The 27,850-nt window shown below is 45.5% G+C and overlaps 1 protein-coding gene across 3 annotated transcripts in view; it reads right to left on the bottom strand.

The window, feature by feature from the left end:
• NEDD1 (NEDD1 gamma-tubulin ring complex targeting factor) overlaps nt 1-27,850 on the bottom strand; it is a 307,814-nt gene that overhangs the window by 57,826 nt on the left and 222,138 nt on the right. For all 3 annotated transcript variants that reach the window (XM_085653831.1, XM_085653833.1, XM_085653832.1), the window contains exons 12-13: nt 23,090-23,246; nt 6,733-6,889 (exon numbers count right to left, since the gene is read on the bottom strand). In XM_085653831.1, the coding sequence (XP_085509957.1) occupies nt 6,733-6,889; nt 23,090-23,246 (314 nt within the window). The remainder of the gene's footprint in view (nt 1-6,732; nt 6,890-23,089; nt 23,247-27,850) is intronic.

The raw sequence follows: 27,850 nt of genomic DNA, 5'->3' as shown, positions 1-27,850 counted from the left end.
CTGCTGAATTAGACTCATTAGTACAGTGCCTGAGTCCAGATCACCAGGCACAGGGCTATGTTGCCGAACTACAGGCCAGCTGACTGGAGCGCAAGAACAAGACTTGACCATTAATCCATCATGGTGTCAGTGAAAGCATCATTAAATAGTAGTAACCTCTTCTTGTGTTCAGCGATGCAGAACTTTGCCTCCTGGTCCCGGATCACCTTAGGATGTATTTAGGCACACTTGTCACAACTTAGAATCATGGACAAAGCCAATGCACCAGAGGCAATCCTCATGTGTGTCTGTGTTCAATATCTGCTTCCTGGAGTATTGACACAGTTTTAAAATGTAGTTGTTGTAGAGCAGAGAATTGCCTAGCACACTGCAAATTTCGGAGTCATTTTATGTATGACAAAAGATGGGAGCAGAAAGAAAAGCATGGATAGAAAGAGGCTGACATCAGTGCAGAGGTGGCGCTTAAATGCGCCTCCATTCCATCAAATCCCAGGAAGTACAAAGCCTACATGCAGCTGCAGAATGCTTGAGCACGGCTGATTAAATTCTGTGGATCCAGTCTGGTGTCTGGGGATATTTTAAAGGAGAGGAACCTGTGGTTAATAAGCCAGTTCACAATGACTAACATGCCTCATATGTGGAAAGTTTGGTTAGATGCCTGTAGCGAATGAGGTCTGCCCATTTAGTCCACCAGGATTTATTGCAATTGACTCTTTGGTATTTGAGCTTTTACTGTGAGCTAGTCTTAATGCCTGACTCAGGCCCCTTTTAAAATAAGGCAGCTGGGTGTAGCCAGGGTAAGAGGCTCTGGCCTGATTACACGAATATGTAAGAACACACTTGTGGGATTGCCATGTTAGACTACTATTGTGCGCAGCGCCATTTCTGCGGACAGGTAGCCTATCTCAGAAAGGACTTTTCAGGAACTGGTAGTGACAAGGAGTAGCCTTATATTGGGAGTGTTGCCGCAGCACTTTTCATGCCCTAAGTGGAAGTAGAAGCCAGCTGATTCCCTACAAGGACGAACTAAAGATTTTGACTTCAGCTGACTCACAGGACTAGGATGGGTCTCTCTAGGGCTACAGGCATGGATCCCCTGGATTTCTGTGGACTGGTTCTTAAGTTTGCTGCCATGAAGGTACTCTTCAAGAAGCTAGGAGGCTCTGGGGTCTGGGGAGGGCAGCAGGGAGGGTGTTCTGCTGGCTGGCTTCAGAATGGCTGTGCAAGATGGCCTCAACAGCAGGAAAAGAGTGCCAGGTAGAGGACAGGTCTGGCTCAGGGAGTCAGACGATCCGACTCAAAACAAAATACGCCAGTTTTAGAATCCAGGAGGCCAGAAGATGATGCTCCTGGTTGTTAGGGCTAGCCTCAAGCAGCAAAACAAGTCAATGATTAGCCCTATGGGGCCAGAGATTTGAATATGGGCCCAGGGTTGGCACAAGTGTGGACTCTGTTTGAAATATTATCCCCATGGGTAGAGCCACGTCCCTGTGAAACCCATCTCCCCTTCGCTACCATTAGAGACACAAGTGCAACAATAGGGTACTTAGTTCGCAAATTTCTTACAACACTCTGTAAACATTTTACAGTTAGGTAGAGTGAGACTTATTACTCTGTTAGATGCACAGAAAGCATTTGACATTATGAAGCTGGATTATTGTTTTTTTGTATGTTTAATAAGATGAACTTGGAATCCATGGTTTGTAATGTTTTACAAGTGCTCTAAATAGAATCCACTTCTGCGATTGCCACCAATGGTGTTAGGTCAGATCCAGGTACTCTACATATGTGGACTAAACTATGATTTTCATGTCCTTTCTTTCTTAACACTTGAATGTACAGTGTTGGACTTGGCCTTTTTGGCAGATTCACCCCTAAACTTTTTGCCTTAAAGTCTGACATAGTGTTGGTGGTTTTAGGCCTCTGGGCACTTTAGCACTGTGGTCCAGTGTAAAGTGTTTGCGCTCTCTGTGTACATTTGGTGAAGTTGGCCTGCCCTCCCATATGAATGCATTGGGGATAAGTGTGTCTGTGGTAATTCCTGGTATGAGAGGAGCGCAGGGTCGAGTTTAGTGTGTATTAACTCGTGAGAATAAATGCTGCACAATGGTGTGCACAGATTTATGATGACTGGGGGGGAAATCCCACTTTTAGAAGTTGGCATTTCTGTGTGCTACGTGCCTGCCTGACTGATGTGAATTGCATGTCTGGCTTGTGAGTGACAGGGGCTGGGAGGTGTGTGTGGCTCCAGGAGGGGCAGGTTGAGTCAGCGCTGGGCTGAATAGGACATCTGGGCTAGAAGCAGTGGGAGGGGTAATCCACTGACTCTGAATAGGATGGTGCCTGCCCTAGTGAATGCTGGCTCCGCCCCCTGTGGTGTGTCTGATCACCTAGCCCCCACCTGACAAAGGGGAAGAGGAGCTTGCAAGAAAAAGTGCTCCAATTCCCCCCTGAACCAGTTGCATCTGGTTCCCCCATGCCCTGCACTGTAGACAAAGGAAATGTTAATATAAATATAGGGGCTGTGACCCCATGAAAGTGTTCAGTTCTGTTCTGGTGTGCTGTTCCGGACGGATGTGGCTGGCTGCTGCTGGGGCTCAGGGGAGGGCTTGCCTCCCTGGGCCCTGCATTGCCCCTTCATCTTTGAGGACTTTCTTTTGGCTGTACAAGCGCCTTGGGAGCGCTATATTTGACCCTGCCAGAAAGGAGCACGAGGGCTCCGCAGCGCGGAGCTGCAGGTTTTCCCGATGGAATCCCAACGTGGGGATTCCCCCCTGATGAAGGAGAGAAAAGCGTGAGCCCACCCCGCGTTTCTGCCGATTTATTCTACTTGTGAAGGATTGCGGGTGCCCACCCCGCTGGTGTGCTTGCCAGCTGGTGCCCACCCTGCTTTGTGGCCTTAATTTGATGAGCGGGTGCCCACCCAGTATTGCCGCTGAGGAATCACCGCTGCGGCCGGGAGGAAGTCAGGCAACGTGGTGCCTGACAGCGGGCGGGACTTCCGGTTTTGCGAGGGAAGCCCCCCGCACACACCCGCTGGAGAGAGGAGCAGGCCGAGAGATGTCCTGCTGCTGCCCAGGGCTCCCATGAGCTGTTGGGAGCCCCGGTGACCAAATGGAGGAGTGGGGGCTCTCCTGAGATCGCCGGCAAGGGGAGGAGGAAGCTATCACCTGTCCCGCGTCCCGGTGAGTGCCGAGGTGCCGACCAAGGCACCACACCGGTATTTGATTTTCCCTGCGCCGACCCGCCGTTACGTGCCGCTCCAACGCTTGGGGGCAGTTCTTTGTGAATGGCGATGACCCGTGTTGCCCCGAAACCTACCGAGGCCCATTGTCGGGGCCTGAGTGGTCCCGCAGGAGAGGGGGCCACTCCAACGTTTGGCATAATCTTTGCAAAGGGCCCCAGTGGGGGTCCAGAGTCACTGTGGTGCCCGTGTGTGTAAGCTGATCCCAGCTGCCCTGTGAGAGCGCAGGCAGATGCAACGTGTTGCGCAGTTTTTCCTTAGAGAGACCCTGAGGGGGACAGAAGAGGCACAATGGTGCCAGGACTACAATTCTTCACAGCTGCGCAGCACTTAGTGCCAGCTGCTACGTTTAGGCCACAGTTCTTTGGGGGCATGTTTTGAGGAGTGAGATGCACTCCTCGGCCCCAGCGCAATTGCGCATGTGCGAACTATGCTGCATTGGTAGCAGCCCTGAGATTCTGGACGCAGGGCATTTGAGCCTGTTTCAGAAGGCCATTTGCCAGTGGGGTCAGTGGTTTATGTGATATTAGGAAATGTGATTCTCTACAGTGATTCCTGCCTCTAAATGCGTTTGGGGATGAGATTATGCTGGTGAGATTATTTCATACTGGGAGTTATACCCCTAATGTGAGTGTGCTTAGGAGGTTAGGGTCTAATGGGTTTAGACTTATGAGATGATTGCATAATGTGTTTATGCTGGTGAGGTTGGCGCAGAATGTAATTCGCGCCTAATGGGATACTGTGCAGAATATGGTTTATGTTACGGGATGATGCGGAGTACAGTGGTTACCAGTGATTACTGGTTGTACGTTTAGGATATGTCTTACTCTTATTAAGTTCACTTTGTGATGGTGCTGACAGTGGTCCAGTGGGCCCTGTCAGGTGTATATAATCCCTTGTAGACATTACCTAGTGCCAGGTGGCACAATGTATATTATGTGAGTACTATTCTAATGTGTTTTATTATAATACAAAGGGTATTTTTGATATAACCTTGTGTGGAGTTCCTTTTGTGGTGTGCCCGGTATGTTGTTGCTGTGTGCGTGCGCAAACACTTTACACATTGCCTCCGGGATAAGCCTGACTGCTCGTGCCAAGCTACCAATGGTGTGAGCAGGGGTTATCTTTGGTGTGTAACTCCCTTGCCCTGACTAGAGTGGTGGTCTCTGCCTGGCTTTGGTGCAAGCTTTAGCCAACCAGAGATCCCATTTCTAACATACATCAACGAAAATCAGGAGTAACAATGAAATAAAAGGCTTCCCAATTCTAAAGTATGCTTTTTTGCAGATGGGCTTGCTACTCTTTATACTTTCCCCTAGAACGTCTGTACCAACAGTACTGAGCACAGTTGATAGTTTTAGGTTCCGATCTAGGGGTATACTCAACTGGACCTTTCCCAAAGCTTTGCATCTGTTGATGCCTGGACTAAAGGCAATCTACATTATTTAGATCTCTTTTAGCAGAAGGACTGACAACTTGATTCCACTTTGCTATAACCCAATACGAAATAGGTCTAAACAAGTAAGGACTATGTGTAATTTAGATTTAGATTTATCCTTATGGGTTAGTTTGATGTGAGCAAGAGGGGTCCATTACCCAAATTTATATAGGTCTTATTTGATAGATCTTGCTTCGAGAAATTCAGTTGAAATTTAATTTGGAGTTAGTATAAAAAAAATATCAATAAAATGTTCCAAAAAGGAGGCTTGACTCTCCCCCTATTAAAATATTTCACAAGACCTATCATTTGCACCAATCTAGGTAATTTCAACAACCTCTCAAAAGTGATTCTGCTAAGATGTTATTATGGAACAAGTGATGATAGTAGACAAAAATATATGAACAACTCCTTCACATATTGTATGTATTATGTATAAGAAGCCAGTGGGGTATTTACTTTTTGTTTTCATGTGCACTTCACTATTATTCTTATATCCTGATCCTGAAGAAGCGCCAATGACCTTAGCGGCAACAGAGGCGCGAAACATGTTGACCGTTTCTATGATACCTAGGCATAATGTGCCATTTGGGATTATACTCTAATTAAGAGCTTTAACTCTGCCAAGAGGGTTACTACATCACTATAAACGTTTCTAGGTTACCCCTTGTCAGTCTTAATTCTCTATGCACGCACTTTGTTACCCTCATATAGGACCAACACCCCACACACCCTCATGCACCATCCCGCATACCTTAAAAGATCTCCGAAAAAGCGACCCTTCGGAGGACCCGTTGGGAATTACAGCGCCGGCCTAACAAGGAGCAAATGCCCGATGATGAAGCATGACACCCCTTGGGGTGTGTGAGGGCAACAAGAGGCAAGACCTGTTCTTTCCCCTGTTTGATAGGCCCGCCTTACTTAGGACTTTTCTTTTTGTCTTTCCTTATTAGAAGGCATATGGGTGATTTTTGGAACCCCTGCCTCTGGAACAGTGTCTTTTTCTTGTTATAAATGCCACTTTGGGGAGCATGGACACTGGACCATTATCTGGCTCCCTGGTCCCCCTTCTTCCTTTTTTTGATTAAGAAGCCAGTGTTACAGTCAATTTAGCAAGACACTCAAACGCAGCAACGCACAAAAGTTTTAATATTTAGATGTATCCGAAGCTATACCAAATATACCAAAAAAAAGAATAATTGTTAAATAATTAAAACAATTCCAATTAAAAGCTACTGTTATCAGCTTTAAAACACCCCCGTCAAATCAGTATTTGAGTCTCAAGGCTTAATCAAAGTTCTGTTTAACACAAATTGTAAATAACATAAATACCTCCATATCTAATGTTTTATAAACTCTAAAAAAAATAGATGCCTCTCAAAAACCTTTGAGAGCTTTGAATTTAAATATGATGTACTCACCTGGCCAAATAGTGAGGTCTTAAAAATAATTATATAAAAAAAAAAAACTTGAAACACACGGCCTTAAAATATATAACAGGAAATTACTCTCAGAGTTATATTGAACTTGACAGACACTCCACAAACTACATCCCCATGATAACTACACTTGTTGGTGATGCATTAAAGCTAAGTCTTAATCCATAAAAATATTCTCCATGCACTGAGTTTTAAAAAAAAAACATTTTTTTTAAATAAAAGTTGTCATCGCTTTGGTGAACAAAACAGAAATATACTTTTACTGAAATTACTGATTTGATATATATATATTTTTATCTGAACACCAAACACTTTCAATATGAGAAGCTATGCATAGAAATGCCGGGGGTGAGGGCGAGTGGGCTACTATCTCGAAATACTTCTTCTGTAGTAATGAGAATTCCAAAAAAGAAGCATTGCAATAACTTGCTATAATTATGTGTTCCTCACCTACAAATGACAGTGTAGAAAAGAAAGTGTAAATGTATTCATACATTTGCATATTCCATTCCAAAGTTAATTTTGTGTATTATTTTTAAAGGTATGGGGACTTTAAAATGTAGGTTTTTGCTAGCTGACAAATACTAAAACTATATTATATGCTACATTACCTGACATCTTCCACTGTTTCTTGAATCATATTTTTTATGAAATGAATCTGGATTGCTGTTAATGGTGCACTTGTTCTGTCACCTTCAATGGCATCCACTATTTTTTCTGATAATGAATTGGCAACTCCAGTAGTGACAGATGTGGTTAGCCTCGAACCTGTAACATGCAATAGATGACAATTAATCCCTTAATGAAGACAAGAACCAAACCAGAAAAACACAGCCAGATTAGGAAACTAATAGCCAGGGCTTAATTTGAGCCAGTTGTTTCTGGTGCTCGGCACCAGCACTTAATTGTAAACACCGGCTCTTGTGACAGCCTGCCACAAGGTGGTGCTGTCTGGTTCATCCAGAGATGACCATAACAGTTAATTATTTATTCAATATACATTAACAGTGACTATTGCCTCCTGTCCAACCATGTTTTGGAGGCTTTAAATAGACCAAATTGTCACACTTGTAGGAGTGTGATGGTTAGTAGTTGTGTTGTTACTATCATTGGCAGCAGCAATGTGTAGTGAAAGCTGCAGTGGCCTCCTGACGACAACCCTAGTACTCATTATTTTACAAATTAAGCACTGCTAATAGCTAAAATCAAGGCAACTGTACATGAACTAAGCAATTCATCTTGCTTATCATTTTGAGTTTGACATGAATTAACAATTGCATCAAGACTGTACACTGCTAATAGCAGACACATTTCATAAACAATAACACCAATAACCTTTCATACACTTTCACATCAATGCAGCATCATACTGTAGGGAAGTGCCCCTTTTTCCCTGACACATGATGCACTTTGACTTGGGTGTGCCCTGGGTCCCTGCAAATCAGGTTCCCAGGGCCTGTGTTCCTTTCCAAAGATGTAACTTTGTACCCACAATTGGCACATCTCTGACCAAAGGTAAGCCCCTTGTAAAAGGTAGCAAAGGTAGCAAGGGTACCAAGGGCACTGTGACCAGGGAAGGCCTCCAAAGGCTGCAGCACCGACTGTGCCACCCTTAGAGGCCCTGTACCTTAACACCCACACACTGCCACTGCAGGCTGCATGTTTTGGGGCAGAGAAAAGCGAAGAGCCAACATGGCACACATCCCTGTGTGCCTTGCCTGCAACCCACTGCCTGGAGCCTAGGTAAGTCACTCCTCTAGCAGGGTGCACTAGCCTCCCAGTGAGGGTACACTGGCATGAGCCTTGTACCCCATACAGCATCTAAGTCCATTCTTAGACATTGTAAGTTTAGTAAACCCATAAAGAGTATATGGTCTGGGAGTTGGCCATTACGAACTCCAGAGCTCCATAATGGCTTTACTAAAACCTGGGAAATTTGATAGCAAACATCCCAGCACATTAAACCCACACTGATGCCAGTATGAGACTTAATGTAAAATGCACACAGAGGGCATCTTAGAGATGCCCCCTGAAAAATGACCAGCCCTTGTGTGGTTTCTTAATGGGAGTCCGCCATTTTCCACCACCAGACAGATTTCTGGACTGCTGGGTAGAGAGACCCTGCCATGCCTCCTCCCCCAGGATAGGCTGGGCCCATGAGAGGGGAAGCTTCAAAGGCCTGCCATCTCTGTAAGCTATCCCTGCCTTTTGCTGTCTCCAGCAACTGGCTCGCACTGGTTCTTCCCCCCACTTTGGGCAGGAGAATCAGTGGGAAAACCAAGTTAGGAGGAGAAGTGTGCCCACCTTTGACAACCACACCCTCAGGTGGGGGAGGCGAGGTGAAGCACATCTCTCAGCCCTCTCCATCTTGGAACCCAACCAATTAGAAAGAGGCTCATGCCCTCTTCCCACTGGAGGGTGGCATAATAGGCGTGTACTCACCCCAAGGAATGGACCCATTGGTCCCAACCTGTACACCCCCTTTAAACGCCCATAAATTTAGTATTTGGGGAGACCCTGAACCTTGCCTCCTCAGATTCGAGGAAGAAAGAAGAACCACCAAAGAGCAGTGCTGACCCAGGAAGAAGAGGACACCTACTGCTTTGGCCCCAGCCTGTCTGGCCTGTCCCTGACTTCATTTTTTCATAAACAATATGATTCTACCCTATATAAATGACCAGTAAGGAATATGCTACTTACCAGTATGCATCTGTTCTTGGCATGTAGAGCTGCAGATCTACACACTTTTGTATAGATTGCCATCCGGTGTTGGGCCCGGATGTTTGCAGTTTGTTTTTCCTCTTGGAAAGTCTTTGGAAGTCACGAGGTCGGCGACTCCTCCTTTGGATGGTATTGCGCATGGGCTTCGGCTCCATCCTCAGATTGTTTTTCGCCAGCAGGGAAAGATGGAGCGTAGTAATAACAGTGAAGAAACCCATGTGTGTATCTAAATAAGATAAACTGGAACAGATACAGGTAGCCGGGTGGGCGTGTGTAGATCTGCAGCTCTACATGCCAAGAACAGATGCATACTGGTAAGTAGCATATTCCGTTTGAGGCATATGAGCTGCAGATTACACACTTTTGCATAGACTATATAGCAGTTCCCAACCTTAGCGGCGACCACCGGTATCTGTTGCAGTGGTTTGAAATAATGGTTTTAGTACAGCCTGGCCCACACTAGCTTGTTGCTTAGTTTGCACATCTACACAATAGTGTTTAGTGAAAGTGTGTGGTGTTGACCATGTAGCTGCTTTGCAGATATCATCTAATGGGATGTTCCCTAAAAATGCCATGGAAGCCCCTACCTTTCGTGTAGAATGGGCTTTAGGGGGAACGGATAGCGTTCGTTTTGCTTTGTGGTAGCAAATCTGAATGCATTTTACAATCCACCTAGCTATCCCTGATTTTGAGATGGGGTTGCCCTTGTGTGGTGGAGAGAAAGAGACAAACAATTTTCCGACTGCAACAACGGCGGGCCCTTCTTGCCGCACCTCACATCAGTTCTCAAGATAAATATGATAATTGTAGTGCAATCAACCCCATACGCCAGCCGCTGAATGGCGCTACTGTGCTCCAGATCAATACAACATAAACAAATGAAAAAGGGGGTGCACGAATTAGATAGTCCAATGAGCCAAAGCGTTGTAACTAAATGTCCTCTTTAATTCAAAATAAATTTCAGTAGATAAAAAGCATGGTCAGCCAACGCGTTTCATTCCCTCAAGGGGAACTTCATCGGGGCTTGAATCAATGTATATGTTCTTGAATATAGAACAAATCTTGCGATTTCCATGAAGTATAGTGTATTTCACAAGTACTTCAGATTTCGGCAGTCGCCTGAACAGGGTTCCAAATATGACAGCGTGTTCCTCTTTAGAGACAAACAGTTGTTTGGTCTTTCGGAAAGGTTGTGTTCTCTCGATGTAGTAGAGTAAGGCTCGTTTAACATCTAGTGTGTGCAGAGCCCTTTCTGCAATGGTCTGTGGTTGCGAGACAAATACTGGTAGTTCTACAGATTGGTTTAGGTGAAAAGGGGAAATGACTTTAGGTAGGAATTTTGGGTTGGTACGGAGAACAACCTTGTTATGGTGCATCTGAAGAAAAGGTTCTTGTATGGTAAGCGCTTGTATCTCACTGACCCTTCTAAGGGAAGTGATGGCTACAAGGAAAGCTGTTTTCCATGTTAGGAATTGCAGTTCCCATTAGCCTTGTGAGAACAATATTCAGGTTCCACACAGGTGAAGGTGGTACTCTGGGGGGAATTATTCTTTTTAGGCCTTCCATGAAGGCTTTAATGGCAGGTACTCTAGAGTGAAAGATGTTGCCTGTTTTGTAAGTAAGCTGCAAATGCTGCGAGGTGTAGTCGAAAGGACGTATAGGCTAAATTACACCTTTGTAGGTGGAGTAAGTAGCCTATGATGTGTTGAATGGACACGTCGAGGGGATTGATGGTGTTATCGCAATAAACAACAAATCGTTTCCACTTGGCAGCGTAGCACGCTCTAGTGGTAGGTCGTCTAGCTTCTCTGATGACGTTCATACAGTCAGGGGGGAAGATTTAGGTACCCAAATTCTAGGACTTCAGGAGCCAGATCGCAAGGTTGAGCTGAGCTGGGTCCGGGTGTCTGATCTCTCCATGGTTCTGGGTTAGGAGGCATGGTGAGAGGTGCTGTTTTTGGTGTGGTACTACAGAGAGTTCCAGCAGCGTGGTGTACCACGGTTGTCTGGCCCACGTTGGAGTGTGAGGGAGTGTTGTTCTAGTTTGCACACCACTAATGGAATGAGTGGGAGAGGTGGAAAAGCGTACGCAAATTTGCCTGACCAGTTCATCCATATCGCATTTCCTTTGGACAATGGGTGTGGGTATCTGGCGGCGAAGCTTGGGCATTTTGCGTTTTTGTGGGTGGCGAAGAGGTGTATCTGCGGATACCCCCACATTTGAAAGAACGGATGAAGAACCTGTGGGTGAAGTTCCCACTCATGGATCTGTTGTGTCTGTCTGCTGAGCAGATCTGCCATGGTGTTTTGGACTCCTGGGACATGTTGAGCTAGGAGAAAGATTTTGTGGGGAATTGCCCATCTCCATATGCTCGGTGCGAATTGAGAGAGCTGTGGAGAGTGTGTGCCGCCTTGTTTTTGTATATAATACATGGCCGTCATGTTGTCTGTGCGAATGAGGACTGCCTTGCCTGAAATCTGTGTGTGAAAAGATTTTAGGGCTAAAAAGATTGCTAGTAACTCCAGATGGTTGATATGGAGTAACTTTTGTTGAGGTGTCCATGTGCCCTGCACTGTGAGGTGTAATAGGTGAGCTCCCCAGCCGGAGAGCGATTCGTCCGTTGTTAGTATTTTCTGTGGAACCGGGTCCAGGAACGGTCGACCTTTGGAAAGGTTTGTGGTGTTCCACCACTGCAGAGAGCGATGGGTGCGACCGTCTACCAACACCAGATCTGTCAGTTGACCTTGGGTCTGGTTCCATTGGCGCGCTAAGCACTCTTGGAGAGGACGCATCTGGAGTCTTGCGTGGGGCACTATGAAAATGCAAGAGGCCATCATCCCTATTAGTTGCATGAACACTTGTGCTGGAAGAGAGTGTTGAGGTATGAATTTTTGTCGCAAAGCCTGAATGCTTGCAATCCTAGCCGGATTGGGGTAGGCTATCGCTTTTGAGGCGTCTATGGTGGCACCGAGGTATTGTTTTATGTGGGATGGTTGTAGCTGGGACTTTTGGTGGTTCACCGTGAAGCCTAGTTGGTGACGTAGTTCGATTGTGGAGGCGGTGTGGCATATACACTGATTGTATGAAGTGGCTTTTATCAGCCAATCGTCTAGGTATGGGAAGACGTGAATGTGCTGTCTTCTTAAGTGTGCCGCCACCACCGCCAGGCACTTGGTGAATACCCGTGGTGCTGTTGTGACTCCGAACAGGAGCACTATGAATTGGTAGTGTTGTCCGCCCACTACAAATCTGAGGTGCTTTCTGTGAGCATGGTGCACTGGAATGTGGAAGTATGCGTCTTTCAAGTCCAGTGTGGTGAGAAAGTCCTTCTGGGAGAGGAGCGGAAGTACCTGCTGAAGCGTTACCATGTGAAAATGGTCTGAGTGTATGTATGTGTTTAGGGGCCAGAGATCTAGAATAGGTCGTAGAGTCTCGTCCCTTTTTGGTATGAGAAAATATAGGGAGTAGACCCCCATATTTTGTTGATTGACGGAACGTGTTCTATTGCCTGTTTTTGTAGGAGGGAGATTACCTCCTGCTTTAGTAATGTTGAATGTTCTTGTGACATTGGGCGTTGCCTGGGTGGAATGTTTGGGGGGGAGATGTTAGTTCTAGGCAGTAGCCTGACCGAATTATTTGAGACACACATTTGTCTGAGGTGATGGTCTCCCAGACATGAAGGAAATTTTGGAGTCTGCCCCCGACCGGAGTGGAATGGTCTGGGGGGAGCGGGGGGAAGTCATTGGGTAGGAGGTGTGGCAGAACGGGCGTTGTTTGTTTTGCCTCTACCCTTGTTGTTGTTACCCCTGTAGCCGCCTCTTTGGTAACCTTTTGTAAAAGTGGTCTGAGTAGGGAATTTGTATGATGTGGACGCTGTGTCTGAGGAGTAGCCTCTGGATGTACTCCGAAAGGAGGAGCGGCGAAAGGAGCGTCTGGGCGGGTGAGACTGTAAGGCCCCCATGGATTTTGCGGTATCCGTGTCCTTTTTCATCTTTTCTAAGGCCTCATCCACCTTTGGCCCGAATAGATGTTCCTGGTCAAAGGGACGGTTAAGGATGGAGGCTTGTACTTCTGGTTTAAAACCAGATACCCTTAGTCAAGCATGGCGACGGAAAAGGACGCTGGTGTTGATGGCCCTGGAGGCTGTGTCTGCTGCATCTAGGGCACAACGTATGGAGGTATTTGTTATTGTTTTACCCTCTTGAATTAACTCGTTGGCCCTAGCTTTATATTTCTCAGGGAGATGGTGCATTAAGCTTTCTAATTCGTCATAATGAGCCCTGTCATATCTGGCCAGCAGTGCCTGAGTGTTTACTATACGCCATATGTTGGCCACCTGGGATGCTGTGCGTTTACCTGATGCATCTAGCAGTTTTGATTCCTTGTCAGGTGGTGGTGCATCACCTGACGCTTGTGAATTTGTCCTTTTACGTGCTTTAGATACTACTAAGGATTCTAGTGGCGCCGGTCCTCTGATGTAAGAGGGATCTGAGGGAGCAGGTTTGTATTTTTTTTCAATACGTGGGTTAATGATCCTGGCTCTAACTGGGTCCTTAAAAACTTCTGCCGCATGCTTTACCACCCCTTTGAGCATAGGCAGTATGGAGGTGGACCTATGTGAACTATCAAATGTGTCTAGGAGGAAATCTTCCTCCACGGGGTCGGTATGCAAGTCCACCCTGTGATAATGTGCTGCCCTTTGCAGAAGATGGTTGAACCCTAATGAATCTTCTGGTGGAGATGGCCTAGAAGGGTAAATATCATCTTGTGGGACGTTGGGGATATCTGGAATATTGTAATCGTCCCATGGATCTGGGGATCCTGTAGGGGTGGGGTCCTGTTGCACATCTCCTGTATCATCATATGGGTCCCCCTGATCATCATCGTCTGGAGACGGGGTAGGAGAACGATGAGGTGGGGGTGGAGAAGGCGGAGGGGTGGAGGTGGGGAAGGAGGAGGAGGTGGAGGGGGAGGGGAAGGTATTCTGAACGGAGAGGTAGCAGAGTCCTTCCTCTTTGGAGGTGGAGGCGGAGCAGGCTTCTCCAAATGTCTCTTTTTGGTAGAGTGTCAAATGACCAGTTTTTGGATCCTTGGTGAGAGTTTTTTGCAAGGGATAAGGTGTAAATAGCTCTGGTGAGGTAATTTGGTCCGTCGGCGCCGAAGGCGTCGGGGCCGATGACTTTTTAGGTTTTTCTTTGCCGGTTTGATGTTTAGAACCTGGCTTGGGACCCTCCGGTCTCTTGGTCGGCGCCGAGATGGGCTTTGGCTTGGAAGTGTCGGTGGCCTTGTGTGGTTTGGTCGGTACCAAAGATGGCGTCGGTACCGAAGAGCTGGGTTTCGACCCCGAGGGCTTCGGTACAAAGCTCGGTGTCGAGGTGGAGGCAGGTTTCTTTTTCGGTGCCGAAGTGGGTTTCTCGGCACCGCTGGTAGGCTGGCTCGAGCCCGAGCCGCCGGAAGGCTTACTTGGCTTCTTCACCGGGCCCGAAGGTGGGGTGTGTGAAGCAGTGTCTCTGGTCTTGCCTAGGCCCAGAGGCGGAGGCGTGAACGGAGCCTTCTTTGGGTGTCGGCGCCGGTGTGTGTGTGGGGGGGGGGGTTAGATTGGTACTCACGACCCTCTGCGCCGGAGTGATGTCTTCCACATCTGACTCATCGGCCTCGGAAGCGCTGACGAGGTCCTCTTCAGTTCGATGATGTTCTGGATCGTCGATGTCGTCTCCGAAGATGTCGACTGGAATGGACGTCGAGGAGTGTGCCACGTTCCTTCTGGCTCTTCGGTCCCGAATAGTCTTTTTGGATCGGAAAGACTTACAGGCCGGACAGTCTCGAGCCTCGTGTTCAGGGGAGAGGCAGAGGTTGCATACCTCATGAAGATCGGTGTGGGGAAATTTGGACCCACATCGAGGGCACTTTTTAAATGGAGTTCTTTCCATGAGCCGGGACCGGAGTCTGGGTAGGCCCGAAGGCCGCCGTCAACGACTGGAACCGAAGGCTTGTGTCGATGAGAAGGCGCGTTGATTGAAGAGATCGCGATCGAAACAATACAGCGATTGGGGGGGGGGGGGGGGGGGGGGGGGGGAGGATGGCGCGTGGATCTTCGAACTGAAAGCTGTTCGGAACCGGAGCGCAAAGATTACATCCGAGCCCGATGGCGGAAAAAAACTATCGGAGGATGGAGCCGAAGCCCATTCGCAATACCATCCAAAGGAGGAGTCACCGACCTCGTGATTTCCAAAGACTTTTCAAGAGGAAAAACAAACTGCAAACATGCGGGCCCAAAACCAGATGGCAATCTATGCAGAAGTGTGTAATCTGCAGCTCATATGCCTCGAACAATTATTTTTTAGTTTTTCTAGTGGTTCGAAATAAAGTGTAGTAGTGATCCATGAAACGTCATGAAAAGGCACTAAGTGTTTTTAAAATACCCCTCACACACTATGAATCCCATAGTGTCATGCTTCATCATAGGGGTCTGCCCGTCCCTCTACGGGGCGGGGCGTGCTACAACCTGCGGATACGCGGGAGCACTGTTGTTGTGAAAAAATAGGCTATGTGTAGTGTAGGAGTGAGTGGTAGAGTTAGCGAAAGTTACAAAAAATGTAAAATTCCCTGGTTAGTAGAAAAAAATAATTTTATTCATTTCTCTGGCTGTGAACATTAAAAAAGGGGGATGTGTAGGGGGTGTACCTTAATGTGATACCCCCTACATGTTTCGTAAGCAGTCCCCACTGCTTTACTCATAAGGACCTAGTGTGATCCCTACTGCACTCAAAATATAATACTGGTTTATATATATTGTATGCCTAGCTTTCAAAAGCCAAACTGCAAAAATACGCAAGTCTGGAAAAATGGGGGTACAATGGCCCCATGTAATTTCTATAACCAAATAGGTATACTATTTGGAATGATAGTCAGGCTTCATGAGCTTGCACCGAAGGGGAGGATGCCTTGAATTAATCAATGAAGAAGGAACTGCCCTCGCCTCTGTATGCCTCCGTGCCGCTCCGTGTCCCGACTTCAACCTGCCTACAGCGAGAACCCCGGCGAGTCCAGCAGTCAGCAGCCCCAGAGCCCAGGGGACCTGCCCTGCACTCATCTGACAGATCCTATCTGCTGTGAGCACCGGATTGGCTCAAGCAAAGACTCAACCCCAGAATCCTAATCCAGGCGGCTCTGCGATTCTGCACCAGATGCCCGAACCTGCGTTCAAGTGGCCTAACACCAGAAGGAGGTATCCCCAGCCATCCTGACCTGGGATCTGGTGATCCCCTACCTCCCTCAAGCTTCAAGCCGATACCAGCAGCCTCAGCCTGAATGGTCCCCGACTACAACTGGAGCTGGTAAGAAGAACCTGATGCGAAGACACCCCTGCACCCAAAGCCCCACTGCCTTCTGTGACCTAACCAACAGTGTCAAGGCATCTCCCAAGATCCCAACTTACCTCTCCAGCCGGTGGTCGCCTCCCTGACCAAGCCTGCAGCATCTTCACCGAACCGAAGTTCTCCATTGATAACAACAGGGTCCCCGATGTCACCTTGGCACTCTGCACCCGGCTGCCCCTGTGCTGCTGGTCATGCAGCTTCTGTGCGGATTGTTGGCCCCTGGAGAGCTGGTCTTAATGCTAGGAGCTTTGCTTGCACACCCGAGTGGCCTGCTCATAAGTAGACCCTGACCAAAGGCCCCGTTAGCCTCATTGGCAAACGTTGGGATTCTGCACCCTGATGCCCTAGTACCATTGACAGAGCAATTTGAGTGCCTACCTGGACCTTGGTCTTAACCACCAAAAGTCATACCTGTACGTAGAGTACTTACCTGTAAAACCGTTAACCATTTTGCTCCCATAGGAACTAATGTTGCGAGTTTCTGTTCCAAAAATGTTCCAAGTGTTTAACAGGATTTTTTGTATGGGAAGAGAGTAACTATGCTTTAAACTGATTATTAATTTATAACAAGTACTGAGGCTTGGATTTGCTGCGCATAATTCACTTGGTGATAACACCACAATGTAATCATATAATATTCAAACTTATTATTGTTTATTCCTGTTTTCAAAGCAATTTTTAACTCATTAGATCATCTCAAATGTACATAACATTGTTTTCAATGACATTTGTACATAGAGTCACATTATATACAAGCGCTTAGAACACAGTATCACTTTTGCAAAATCATGCAATGTTCAATGCTTATGCCCAATGCATTTCGGAACATAAACAGTTCCTTCCTCAGGGGCAGATCTGTTAGTAAAACATAAAATAATTACATACAATCGATGTCCCAACTCGGCTCAAAATCACAATTAAACTCAATCTGATATAAGTAAATTACTTTCTGACCTGTGATTATTCTCACTCCTATTTGTGCCATGTATTAAGTGATCAAATCTACCACCCGATATATTTGGTGTGATGTATATTGTTCCCTACCTTCCACTGCATCACGTTTACTTCGTAGGCCTAGTTTAAAGACTGACAAGACGATCATCAATACCACTAGTTAATAAACCGAACTTTGCATATTCAACACTACTCTGTCGTATGCTACATTGCCAAGCATCTCAGGTCTCTTACCTCGCTGTAACCATTTGAGGCCGGAATCTGCAATAAAAAACCACAGTGGTCAGACATGAAAGCCTGCATAGTATGCTTTAAACAATTTTCCCGGGAAATCATTCACCGCTATTGTTATAACTCTACTGCTCAGGAATCTTACCTCCTGTTCACCCCCTGTAGCGTATATCTGCAACGAAAGAATAACGAATTCAGACTCACTTAACGTCCTAAATACTTCGGTCAAACAAACACGTCTGCCCGACAAAACGTTCACGCTATTTGCCACTTGCGCTCCGTACCTTCAGACATGATTTTGTTCTCCATAAGCTGACTTCCGCGGTACAACGTTTGTTCCTAATCTCAGTCTCGCGTGTTTATCAAGCCGTACGGTGATGCATTCAAAAACATGAATGACGGACTCCCGATGTTGAATCAATTTTCTAGTGTCTGTTTACGGTCCCCATGATAGAAGAGGTTGTTAAAATATCACTGGCTCCAGGAAAAGTTTAAAGATTATGTTATTCTTATAAATCTGAATTCCAAATAAAAAAAAAATAACAGATCGAAAAAATACCTATGTTCGCTTGACATATCCACTCTGTACTACCTAAAGAAAATACACCGTGGTGTAGGATAACTGCTGAACATGAAAAACAAACTTAGAAGCCGAACCTATACCTATCCAAAAGGCAATTGCCATATTAAAAGTTAGATGTCATGGTAAAACAATATTTCATGCTAACATCCAATGACACTACCATATGTACCAAATTCTTTCTTGTGAACCTGAACGTCTATAGTCACGATTCATGCCAAGTTTAAAATGAGCGTATGGTGTGATTTGTGTGTTCTTGTGTTATGTTAGGTTTTATGACTTAGATGTGTGAGCCTGTAATTACCATATAATGAACCTACAGGAAGCATACATATCTACTCTATCATTCAGCCCTTTGACGATCATGGTTTCCAAAGTTTTTATCCAATATACTTCCCGTTGAAGCAATTTCTTATTGTTGTCTACTCCCGGATAGATCTTAACTTTTTCGATAATCTGGAATCTTAGTTGAGAGATTGAGTGATTTACTTCTGTCCAATGAGCAGCTAATGCGGAGGTTAGGTTTTTTTGTTCGGATACAGCTTTTGTGCTCAGTGAGCCTGGTTTTAATTTTCCGTTCTGTTTTGCCTACATACGCCTTTCCACAAGGACATTTTACGCAATATATTACGTTATTCGTATTGCAATCGCTCGTGTGTCTCAATAATATTTTCACTCCTGAGATGGGGTGTGTTAATTGGTTACCTGCAATTACATTATTGCAGTGTGTGCAGTTAAGACATCTTAACGTTCCTTAGGTGGATCGTCAGTGATTGTTGTTGATAATAGTTCCCGCAAATTTCTTCCTCTTGTGTATGCATGTAGAGGTAAATTTTTAAATATACTGCTGGACTACGGTTCATTAGCCAAAAGCTCCCATCTCGTGTTGATGATTTTTTGGATTGCTGGTGAACTTCTAGTATATTTAGATACAAATACTATTTCATTGGTTTTTTTTGTAGTGTTGGAGACAAATAGGTCTTTGCATTCTTTGCTGGCAGCTCTGTGCATGCACTCTTGTAATACCCTGTCTGGATATCCTCTTTGTTTGTATCTTTGTCTGTATTCCTCTGTCTTTATTAAACATACTTCAGGATCAGAGCATATTCTCTTTATCCTAATGAATTGAGAGTATGGTAAATTTCTTATGAGGCTCCTTGGGTGAAAACTTGAGTGTTCCAAAGCGTTATTGCGATCCGTTGTTTTTGGTATATATTTGGATGTCTACTCGTACGCCATCACGTTTTTTGATTACTGTTACATCCAAATATTCTATCTCTTGGTCACGAATTTTGTGGGTAAACTGAATTCTGGGGTGAAATGTATTGATCGTTTGTACCAATTCTTTCAGTGTTTCTCGAGTGTGCGTCGAGAACAAGATGTCATCTATGAAGCTGCAGTATAGTCTAATCTTGGACCACCATGATGCGTTACTCATTAAATTCTGATCTTCAAATAAAGCCATGAAAATATTCGCATATGCAGGCGCCCCCGAAAAACCCATGGAGGTTCCTGTGAGCTGTGCGTAATATTTGTCATCCCACTTGAAGTAACTGTGCTGTAAACAGCAATTCAGTAACTGTAATAGTAGTACCTTTTCAGTGTTAATATCTTCTAATTGTAGTAAGGCCCACTCGACTGCTTCTAATCCAGCTGCATGTGGTATCAACGTATAGAGTGCTACTACGTCAATGGTACAGAGTAACCAAGATGCTTGTATTTCAGGTTGTATATCTTGTAATTTGGATAAAAAAAGTCTGTGGTATCTTTTATATATGATTTCCAGCCTTGTACAAATTTTTGCAGAAAATGGTCAAGGTATCTGCCGAGTGGGTCAAATATAGACCCACACCCGGACTCGATAGGCCTGAAAGGGGTGGGGGTGGGGGTGGGGGTGGGGTGGGGGGGGGGGGGGGTTGTCAAGATTTTTGTGAATCTTGGGTATCATGTGCAGATGAGGTCTCCGAGGATTACTAGATATGATCTTGTTGGTTCATCAATCCAATCCATATCTACTGCATGTTGTAAGATTTTTCCCAAAATACCCAGAAGTTCCACTGAGGGATCAGTATCCATCGGTAAGTACGTGTTTGAATCCATAACATGTAGATTGACTTTCTGTTGATAAAAAGCAGTATCCATTAGCACTATAGCTCCTCCCTTGTCGGCTGGCTGGACTGTTATTTCAGGATTGCTAGCTATGGTTTTTATTGTTATTCTATCTTGTTTTGTTAAATTCTGTTGACTGAATTTATTTAGATTCAAGGCCTTGATATCTTTTTTAATCATTATTTCATACGTGTCTAACATCTTGTGTGAAGTGGGCGCTTGGAAGGTACTCTTGGGCTTGAATTTCACATTTTCAATGGTCTGTTCTTTTGTTCAATATTAGCCACGTTAGTGAAAAAATGTTGTAGATGTAAAGTGTGCATGAACCTGAATAAGGATGTTTCTACTTCCATGGTGTTGGTGGTACTTGTGGGTACAAATGACAACCCTTTGTTTAACACTTTGATCTGTTGCAGTGTTAAATTTGTTGAAGAGATGTTAACAATTAAACTATGTTCTTCCCGCTGTGAAGAGATTTTCCCCATGTTTTAAGGTACGGAGCGCTAGTGGCAAATAGCGGCGAACGTTTTGTCGGGCAGAGGTGTTTGTTTGATCGAAGTATGTAGGACGTTAAGTGAGTCTGAATTCGTTATTCTTTAGTCGCAGATATATGCTACAGGGGGTGAACAGGAGGTAAGATTCCTGAGCAGTAGAGTTATAACAATAGCGGTGAATGATTTCCCGGGAAAATTGTATAAAGCATACTATGCAGGCTTTCATGTCTGACCATGGTGTTTTTTTTTATTGCAGATTCCGGCCTCAAATGGTTACAGCGAGGTAAGAGACCTGAGATGCTTGGCAATGTAGCATACGACAGAGTAGTGTTGGATATGCAAAGTTCGGTTTATTAACTAGTGGTATTGATAATCGTCTTTTCCGTCTTAAACTAGGACTGCAGGCATACGAAGTAAACGTGATGCAGTGGAAGGTAGGGAACAATATACATCACACACAAATATATCGGGTGGTAGATTTGATCACTTAATACATGGCACAAATAGGAGTGAGAATAATCACAGGTCAGAAAGTAATTTACTTATATCAGATTGAGTTTAATTGTGATTTTGAGCAGAGTTGGGACATCTATTGTATGTAATTATTTTATGTTTTACTTACAGATCTGCCCCCGAGGAAGGAACTGTTTATGTTCCGAAATGCGTTGGGCATAAGCATTGAAAATTGCATGATTTTGCAAAAGTGATACTGTGTTCTAAGCACTTGTATATAATGAATATAATGTGACTATGTACAAATGTCATTGAAAAAAATGGTATGTACACTTGAGATGATCTTATGAGTTAAAAATTGTTTTGAAAACAGGAATAAACAATAAGTTTGAATATTGTATGATTACATTGTGGTGTTATCACAAAGTGAATTGTGCGCAGCAAATCCAAGTCTCAGTACTTGTTATAAATTAGGTATTTCATTCAGCAAGTGTAGACAGCTCTTGCTTGTTGCAGCACCACATTTTAAAAAGTAAAAAAAAAAAAAAAAAAAAAAAAAAAAAAAAAAAAGGAGTATTATAGGAGTGCACCCCATAATAGTACAAAGAAGTTAAACTGATAATTGCCATACTTACCAGTAAGTGACAAAGTCTAGGATGTGCTATCTAGGCATATCACCCCCGAGTAGTCGATGTAATCCTGAAGTAACAAGAAAGTAGTCCAAAGTAATTACGGTGTAATTTAACCTGCTATTTGAGCCAATACAAACCTGTAACAATTGCAAATCCATTTCCAAATGCACTTCTTGAAATGTTCTATGTTTAAAGTATATTTTATCTACCTGTACCAAGACTTGCTTGGTTCTAGAAAATAAAACTTAAGTATACCTTTTTTATACTTACCCAATTGGTCTGGATCCAGTCTCAGAGTGAGTGCCTTCAGTCTTGACTAAATGAATACAATAAATGCTTAACACAACCTCTGCATAAGCCCAACTGCTCGCCCACAATACCACAAAGAGAGCTGTTCGTACTTACCTAATTTAGCCTCTGTTATACCTCTGGGGACTCCCTGGACTCTGTGCTCACTATACCTTACTTTGGTATAGTATATACACAGCAAGCTTCTTACACATACTGCACAAGCACTTGACATACACACAGGATGTCATGGCAAGGCTCTATGTTTTCAATTAACAGCAGAACTTTTCAGAAGAAGGTACATTAGGCCACACACTAACACAAATGTGCTGCCACCATTGCCTTTATATACGAATCCTAAGACAGGGACAGCAGTCCTCTGTTCACTCTGGAGGTATGTTTTGTCTACTCACCAGTTCACAGGTCCTAGACCATGCATCCTCAAAGATAGGCCTAGGTCTCTGAACAATGGCTAGATTAGCGTGACACCATGGATCAAAACTCAAGGATACCAGATACGCACACAGTCAGGCACTCAGGGCAGGTGGACACACCGACATACCATGCAGGAAAATTACAGTCCCAACACCTCTCCAAGAGTATGCTTAGAAAAGCGTGATTGGCATTCAGGACAAACTGTGAAGACTACTGCATAGTCAATGAGGGACTTTTTGTGCTTCCCAACAGTAAAATGGCATTTAGCTGCTTATTTCTAAAATGTAGAACTGGATAGTGAAACTGTCGGCCTCTCAACAGAAATCTTAGTCGAGAATCGCTATCCAGTCATTTTTATTAATTGATTTAGGACTTCTAAAAAACTCCTTCGCTTATGTTTTAAGAGTGGAACTGATTTAAAGTTGAACCATCACTGCCACAGTGCCGTTGATTGGTTGCTAATGCGAGTCAGATCACTGTAAGCCGATGAATCTATGGAGACAACCTCATGCTTAATAGTTTTTGATTAAAGAAGTTTACTCATGTCAACAATGGCATTTATTTACAACCTTGCTAAGAAAAGGAGTCAGAATCTGTTGCGGTACATTTGTCTTGTTAATGCAATTAAAACCCAACTACATTTATTGTGATGCTAAAGAAAAAGCAGTATAGTTGACTTGACATCACTTACTCGGTAATGAGATGCCATTAGATGGAGTGTCATAGATTAACTGTGTCTGAACTTGCTTTGCTGTCTTTTCACTGGATTCCCAGGGCATGCTTACAGAAGATGATGATGGAGTTTTTACATGTCCCATCTCAGAATTTGAAGAACTCAATTTCTTAACCTTGGAATGGAAACAATAGCATTAAACAACACAAGCATATCACTTACAATGCGCTCTGCCTAACAGAATATATATAGTCAATAGATGAAGGGTAATTTCTCAAAAATTTCAATCAATAAGCACTACCTACATTAGGCTACTTTTGTGAACTAATAATAATATGTTTTTTCTGGATGCTGTCAGCTTTGCATACATCACAAATGTATTCAAATTATACTTTATAGTATTGGTGCTGCTGTTTCGCACTCACCAGCCCACCCTCTCTTCTTAGTAAAGGCGCGAAAGAACAAATTAGAAGATCAATTCATACACTACAAACAAGTTACTTACCTACGATAACAATGTATCTGGTACAGACATATTAGTTGTAGATTCCTTACCTTAGAATTTCCCCCAGGTGTCAGTCTGGAACAGAATTTTCAACAGCAGTAACCACCCCTGCACGTTGGTAGGTGGCGTTGGTCAGCTCTGGGTTTGTTGTCGTGGGACCTATATAGACGCCGCCTATGCACGCTGACGTCAGTTCTTAACAAGGCTTTCCATGTCAGAAGCGCAGAGCCATAAAACACAGTGATCATTGGTGCATCAAAACTAGGGCCCTTTAGGGGAGTCCCTATCCTCTACAAATCAGTTCACATAGAGGGAGGATGGGTGGGGCGGTAAGAAATCTACAACTAATATATGTCTCTACCAGATACATTGTTACTGAAGGTAAGTAACTTGTTCATCTGATAGAGACTAATAGTTGTACATTCCTTACCTTAGAATAGATACCCCAGCAATACCATCCCCGGAGGAGAGTCTATACCAAGATCACAGATGGAAGTCATGGAGGCACAAACAGGCAAAGTACCCACCTCTCTGGACTTGGCTAATCATGCAGTTGTGAGTGGTAAACGTGTGCAGGGATGCCCACGTCTCTGCCTGACAGATATCAAGGACTGGGACTCTGCGTGCTAATGCAGTGGTTGCCGCTCTTGCTCTAGTGGAGTGAGCAAGCAACCCCACAGGAGGTTCCTTTTTCTTCAATGCTTAGCATATTTTAATGCGGAGGACAACCCATCGCGAGATGGTCTGTATTTGCACAGCTTGACCTTTTTTGGCGCCCATATAGCTAATGAAGAGTTGATCCTACACCTGAAAGTCTTTGGTACGATCAAGATAAAAAGACAACACATGTTTTGGGTCCAGACGTTGGAGTCTCTCCTCTTCCTTGGAAGGATGCAGTGGAGCGTAAAAAGGGGGCAGAGTAAGGAGTGTCCCACATGAAAAGGCATGATCACTTTAGGCAGGAACGAAGCTTTCGTTTGAAACACCACTTTTTCCGGATGGACAGATAAAGAGGCTTGGAAGTTCGAGCCTGTAGCTCGCCAACTCTGCAAGCAGAGGTGATGGCAATATGGAAAGCAGTTTTAAGAGTGAGAAGTCTGAGACGGCAATTATTAAGAGGCTCTAAGGAAGCGCACATAAGAAAGGTCAAGACTGAATTTAAATCCCACTAGGGCATTATGAAAGGGGAAGGCGGAAACAAGTGAGTAAGGCCCTTAAAGAACCTATTTACACTGGGAGACTTGAACAAGGAAGGCTGATCTGGAAGTCACAGAAAGGCAGACTGCTGCAAGATAACCTGCTGGGCCAAAGAAAATATGTACAAGAGAACCTCTCAAAGAGGGGCAGAATGGTGACCAACAGCCTTTGCTGTGCACCATGCCACAAACTTGTTCCATCTACAGGCCTATACCGATTTAGTGGAGGGACGTCTAGCTGCCAAGATGACAATACAGACTTCGGGTGAAAGGTCAAAAGCGGTCAACTGCAGCTGCTCAATCTCCACGCAAGGAGGTAGAGGCTGGACAGGTTCGGGTGAAGAACCGTCCCCTGTTGCTGCGGTAGAAGATCCTCCCGAATGGGCAGTCTGATGAGAGGATCGATGGCCATGCTCAGAAGGTCGGAATACATACTCTTTCTGCCCAATCCAGAGCCACAAGACTTGAGCCCGGCCATGTTTGATCTTCTTGAGCACTCTGGGATGAAGTGGTATAGGCAGAAAGGCAGAGCGGAGGCTGAAGCTCCACTAGTGACACAAAGCGCTGCCAAGCAAGCCCGCCTTGGAAACTCTAACGCACAATACTGCTGACATTGCGCGTTCTGTTCAGAGGTGAACAGATCTAAACAAGGCTCTCCCCACCACTGAAAGAGACCTTGCTCCACCTCCGGATGGAGGCGCCATTCGTGATCGACCAGCGAACGACAGCTGAGACGTCCGCTCTGGCGTTCAGAGAACCGACAAGGTGTTCTACCATCTGGGTTATGCCCGGATGTTCCTGCCATGTCCAGTGGTGGAGAGCCTCCTGACAAAGGGTGCAGGAACCCAGGCCGCCCTGTTTGTTGCATTACCACATGGCGGTGGTGTTGTCCGTGAACCCCTGCACCACTTTACCTTTGAGAGAGGGAAGGAATGCCTTCAGTGACAGTCTGATCGCCCGGAGCTCCAGAAGGTTGATATGGAGACCGAACTCTGCCGGAGACCAGATGCCTCTGATCTCCGCCTCTCTCAGGTGGCCGCACCCATCCCAGGAGTGACGCATCTGTCAGCACCGGTCGATCTGGTTGGGGAAGGGAGAGGAATCTGCGTCTGACACAACCTTGGTTCGTTGGCCACCACTGACGTTTTTGTGCAGTTCCCTCTGAGATATGGATAACTCAGAAAGATTCCCCTTACACTACACCCACTGGAACTTGAGGTCCCACTGCAGAGCCTGCATATGCCACCTGGGAAACAGCATTTACAACGCTGTCATTACATTGCACTACCATTACAACACGGTCGTTACAAAGAACGCATTCTTAGTACGTGATGCATTTACATCGCAAGTCATTACAACGCCTTGTTGTAGGGGGTGCAGAGGTATTGGAAATTAATTCCAACACCTTCCCTATTGTTGCGCAAACTGGAGTAGGAATAGTAAATAATACTTTTCCTAAGTCCAGCGCGCCCCCTACTGCAAGTCATTATAATGACTTGCGATGTAAATGCATTGCGTACTAACAACGCGGTCGTTGTAACAACCGCGTTGTAAAAGCACGCTTGTAATGCTTTGCGTAATAATGAGCTATATTCATGCCACCTGGCATGATCCACCAGCAGGATGCAAGAGGCCATGAGGCCCAGCAGCCTCAGAGTCATTCTCAACGAAATCTGGGATAGAGGTTGATACATCAGTATCATAGCCCAAACTCGCTGCTTGGGAAGATAGCCCCGAAACTGCACTGTGTCCAGAACCACCCCGATGAAAGAGTGCATCTGAGAGGGAGCCAGGTGTTAATTGGCACGTCAATAGTGTACCACAGTGAGTGCAGGAGGTCCGCCGTACTCTGGGGTGGGAGACGACAGCCCGGGGTGAGCTCGCCTTTAACAGCCAGTGTTAGAGCTAGAGGAAGACTGGTACCCCTGATCTGCACAGATGAACTGCGGTCACCGCCATCACCTTTGTGAACACCCGAGGGGTACTAGTAAGGCCAAACTTGAGCACGATAAACAAAGTCTGTGGGCAGGCAGAACGGGGATATAGAAAAATGCGTCCTGCAAGTCCAACACTACCATATAGCCTCCTGAGTCAAGGGCAGAAAGGACCGGGGCCAAAGTGAGCAACTTGAACTTCTCTTTCCGGAGGAAGAAGTTGAGAGTCTGGAGGTCTAAGATAGGATGCAGGCCTTTGTCCTTCTTAGCTCCCAGAAACTAGTGGAAATAATAACCACGTCCTACTTCTGGCGCAGGGACCTTTCTCTATGGCTCCCTTGGCCAAGAGAACCGTAACCTCCTCGCGGAGAAGCACCAAATGATCCTCGGACATTCAGTTGTAGGAGGGTGGCATGGGGTAGAGGGGGAGGGAGTAGCTCCTTTGGACGATCTGCAGAACCCACCTGTCTGACGTGATGGTTTGCCAGTGGGGGAGGTGATGGTGAATCCTGCATTTGACTGGCCGTTGGTGGGCCGGAAACGTCAGACTACGAGTGTTTGGAGGCAGTGGCAGGGGGAGAAAGGGTGAACTGGCCCACCCGCTGGCTTCCTGACCCACGAGGACACTGGGTCCCACGTCCGCAGCCACACAGAGGCTGGACAGCTCGAATGACTCGGTGGCTGGGCTGGACATGACGTGACTGGGTGACCATTCCGTAGTCACGAAAGGGACGAACCGCAGACTGAGGGGGCTAGGTGGTAGCCGTGAGGCACAAGGATCTGGCCGTAGCTCGAGATTCCTTGAAGCGCTCAAGCGCAGAGTCTGCCTTGTTGCCAAAAAGGCGAGTGCCATCAAAGGGCATGTCCATCAAGGTAGACTGGACATCACCTGAAAAGGTAGACTAGACATCACCTGAAAAGTCAGAATGCCTCAACCAGGCATAGCGTCTGAGTGCTACTGACTAGGCAACCGTACTGCCCAGTGAGTTGGTGGTGTCCAGTCCACAATGTATGGTGAATTTGGCTGCGTCTCTCCCATCCGCAACCGCTTGGGACACTGAGGCAGCACCTGTGCAACCGTTTCCCAGATGGTATGGGAGTATCGGCCCAAGAGGCAGGAAGACAACATCGTTCTCCCAAGATC

Source organism: Triturus cristatus, chromosome 4_1, assembly GCF_964204655.1.
Source record: "Triturus cristatus chromosome 4_1, aTriCri1.1, whole genome shotgun sequence".
NCBI lineage: Eukaryota > Metazoa > Chordata > Amphibia > Caudata > Salamandridae > Triturus > Triturus cristatus.
This window is presented reverse-complemented; position numbering and strand designations above follow the sequence as displayed.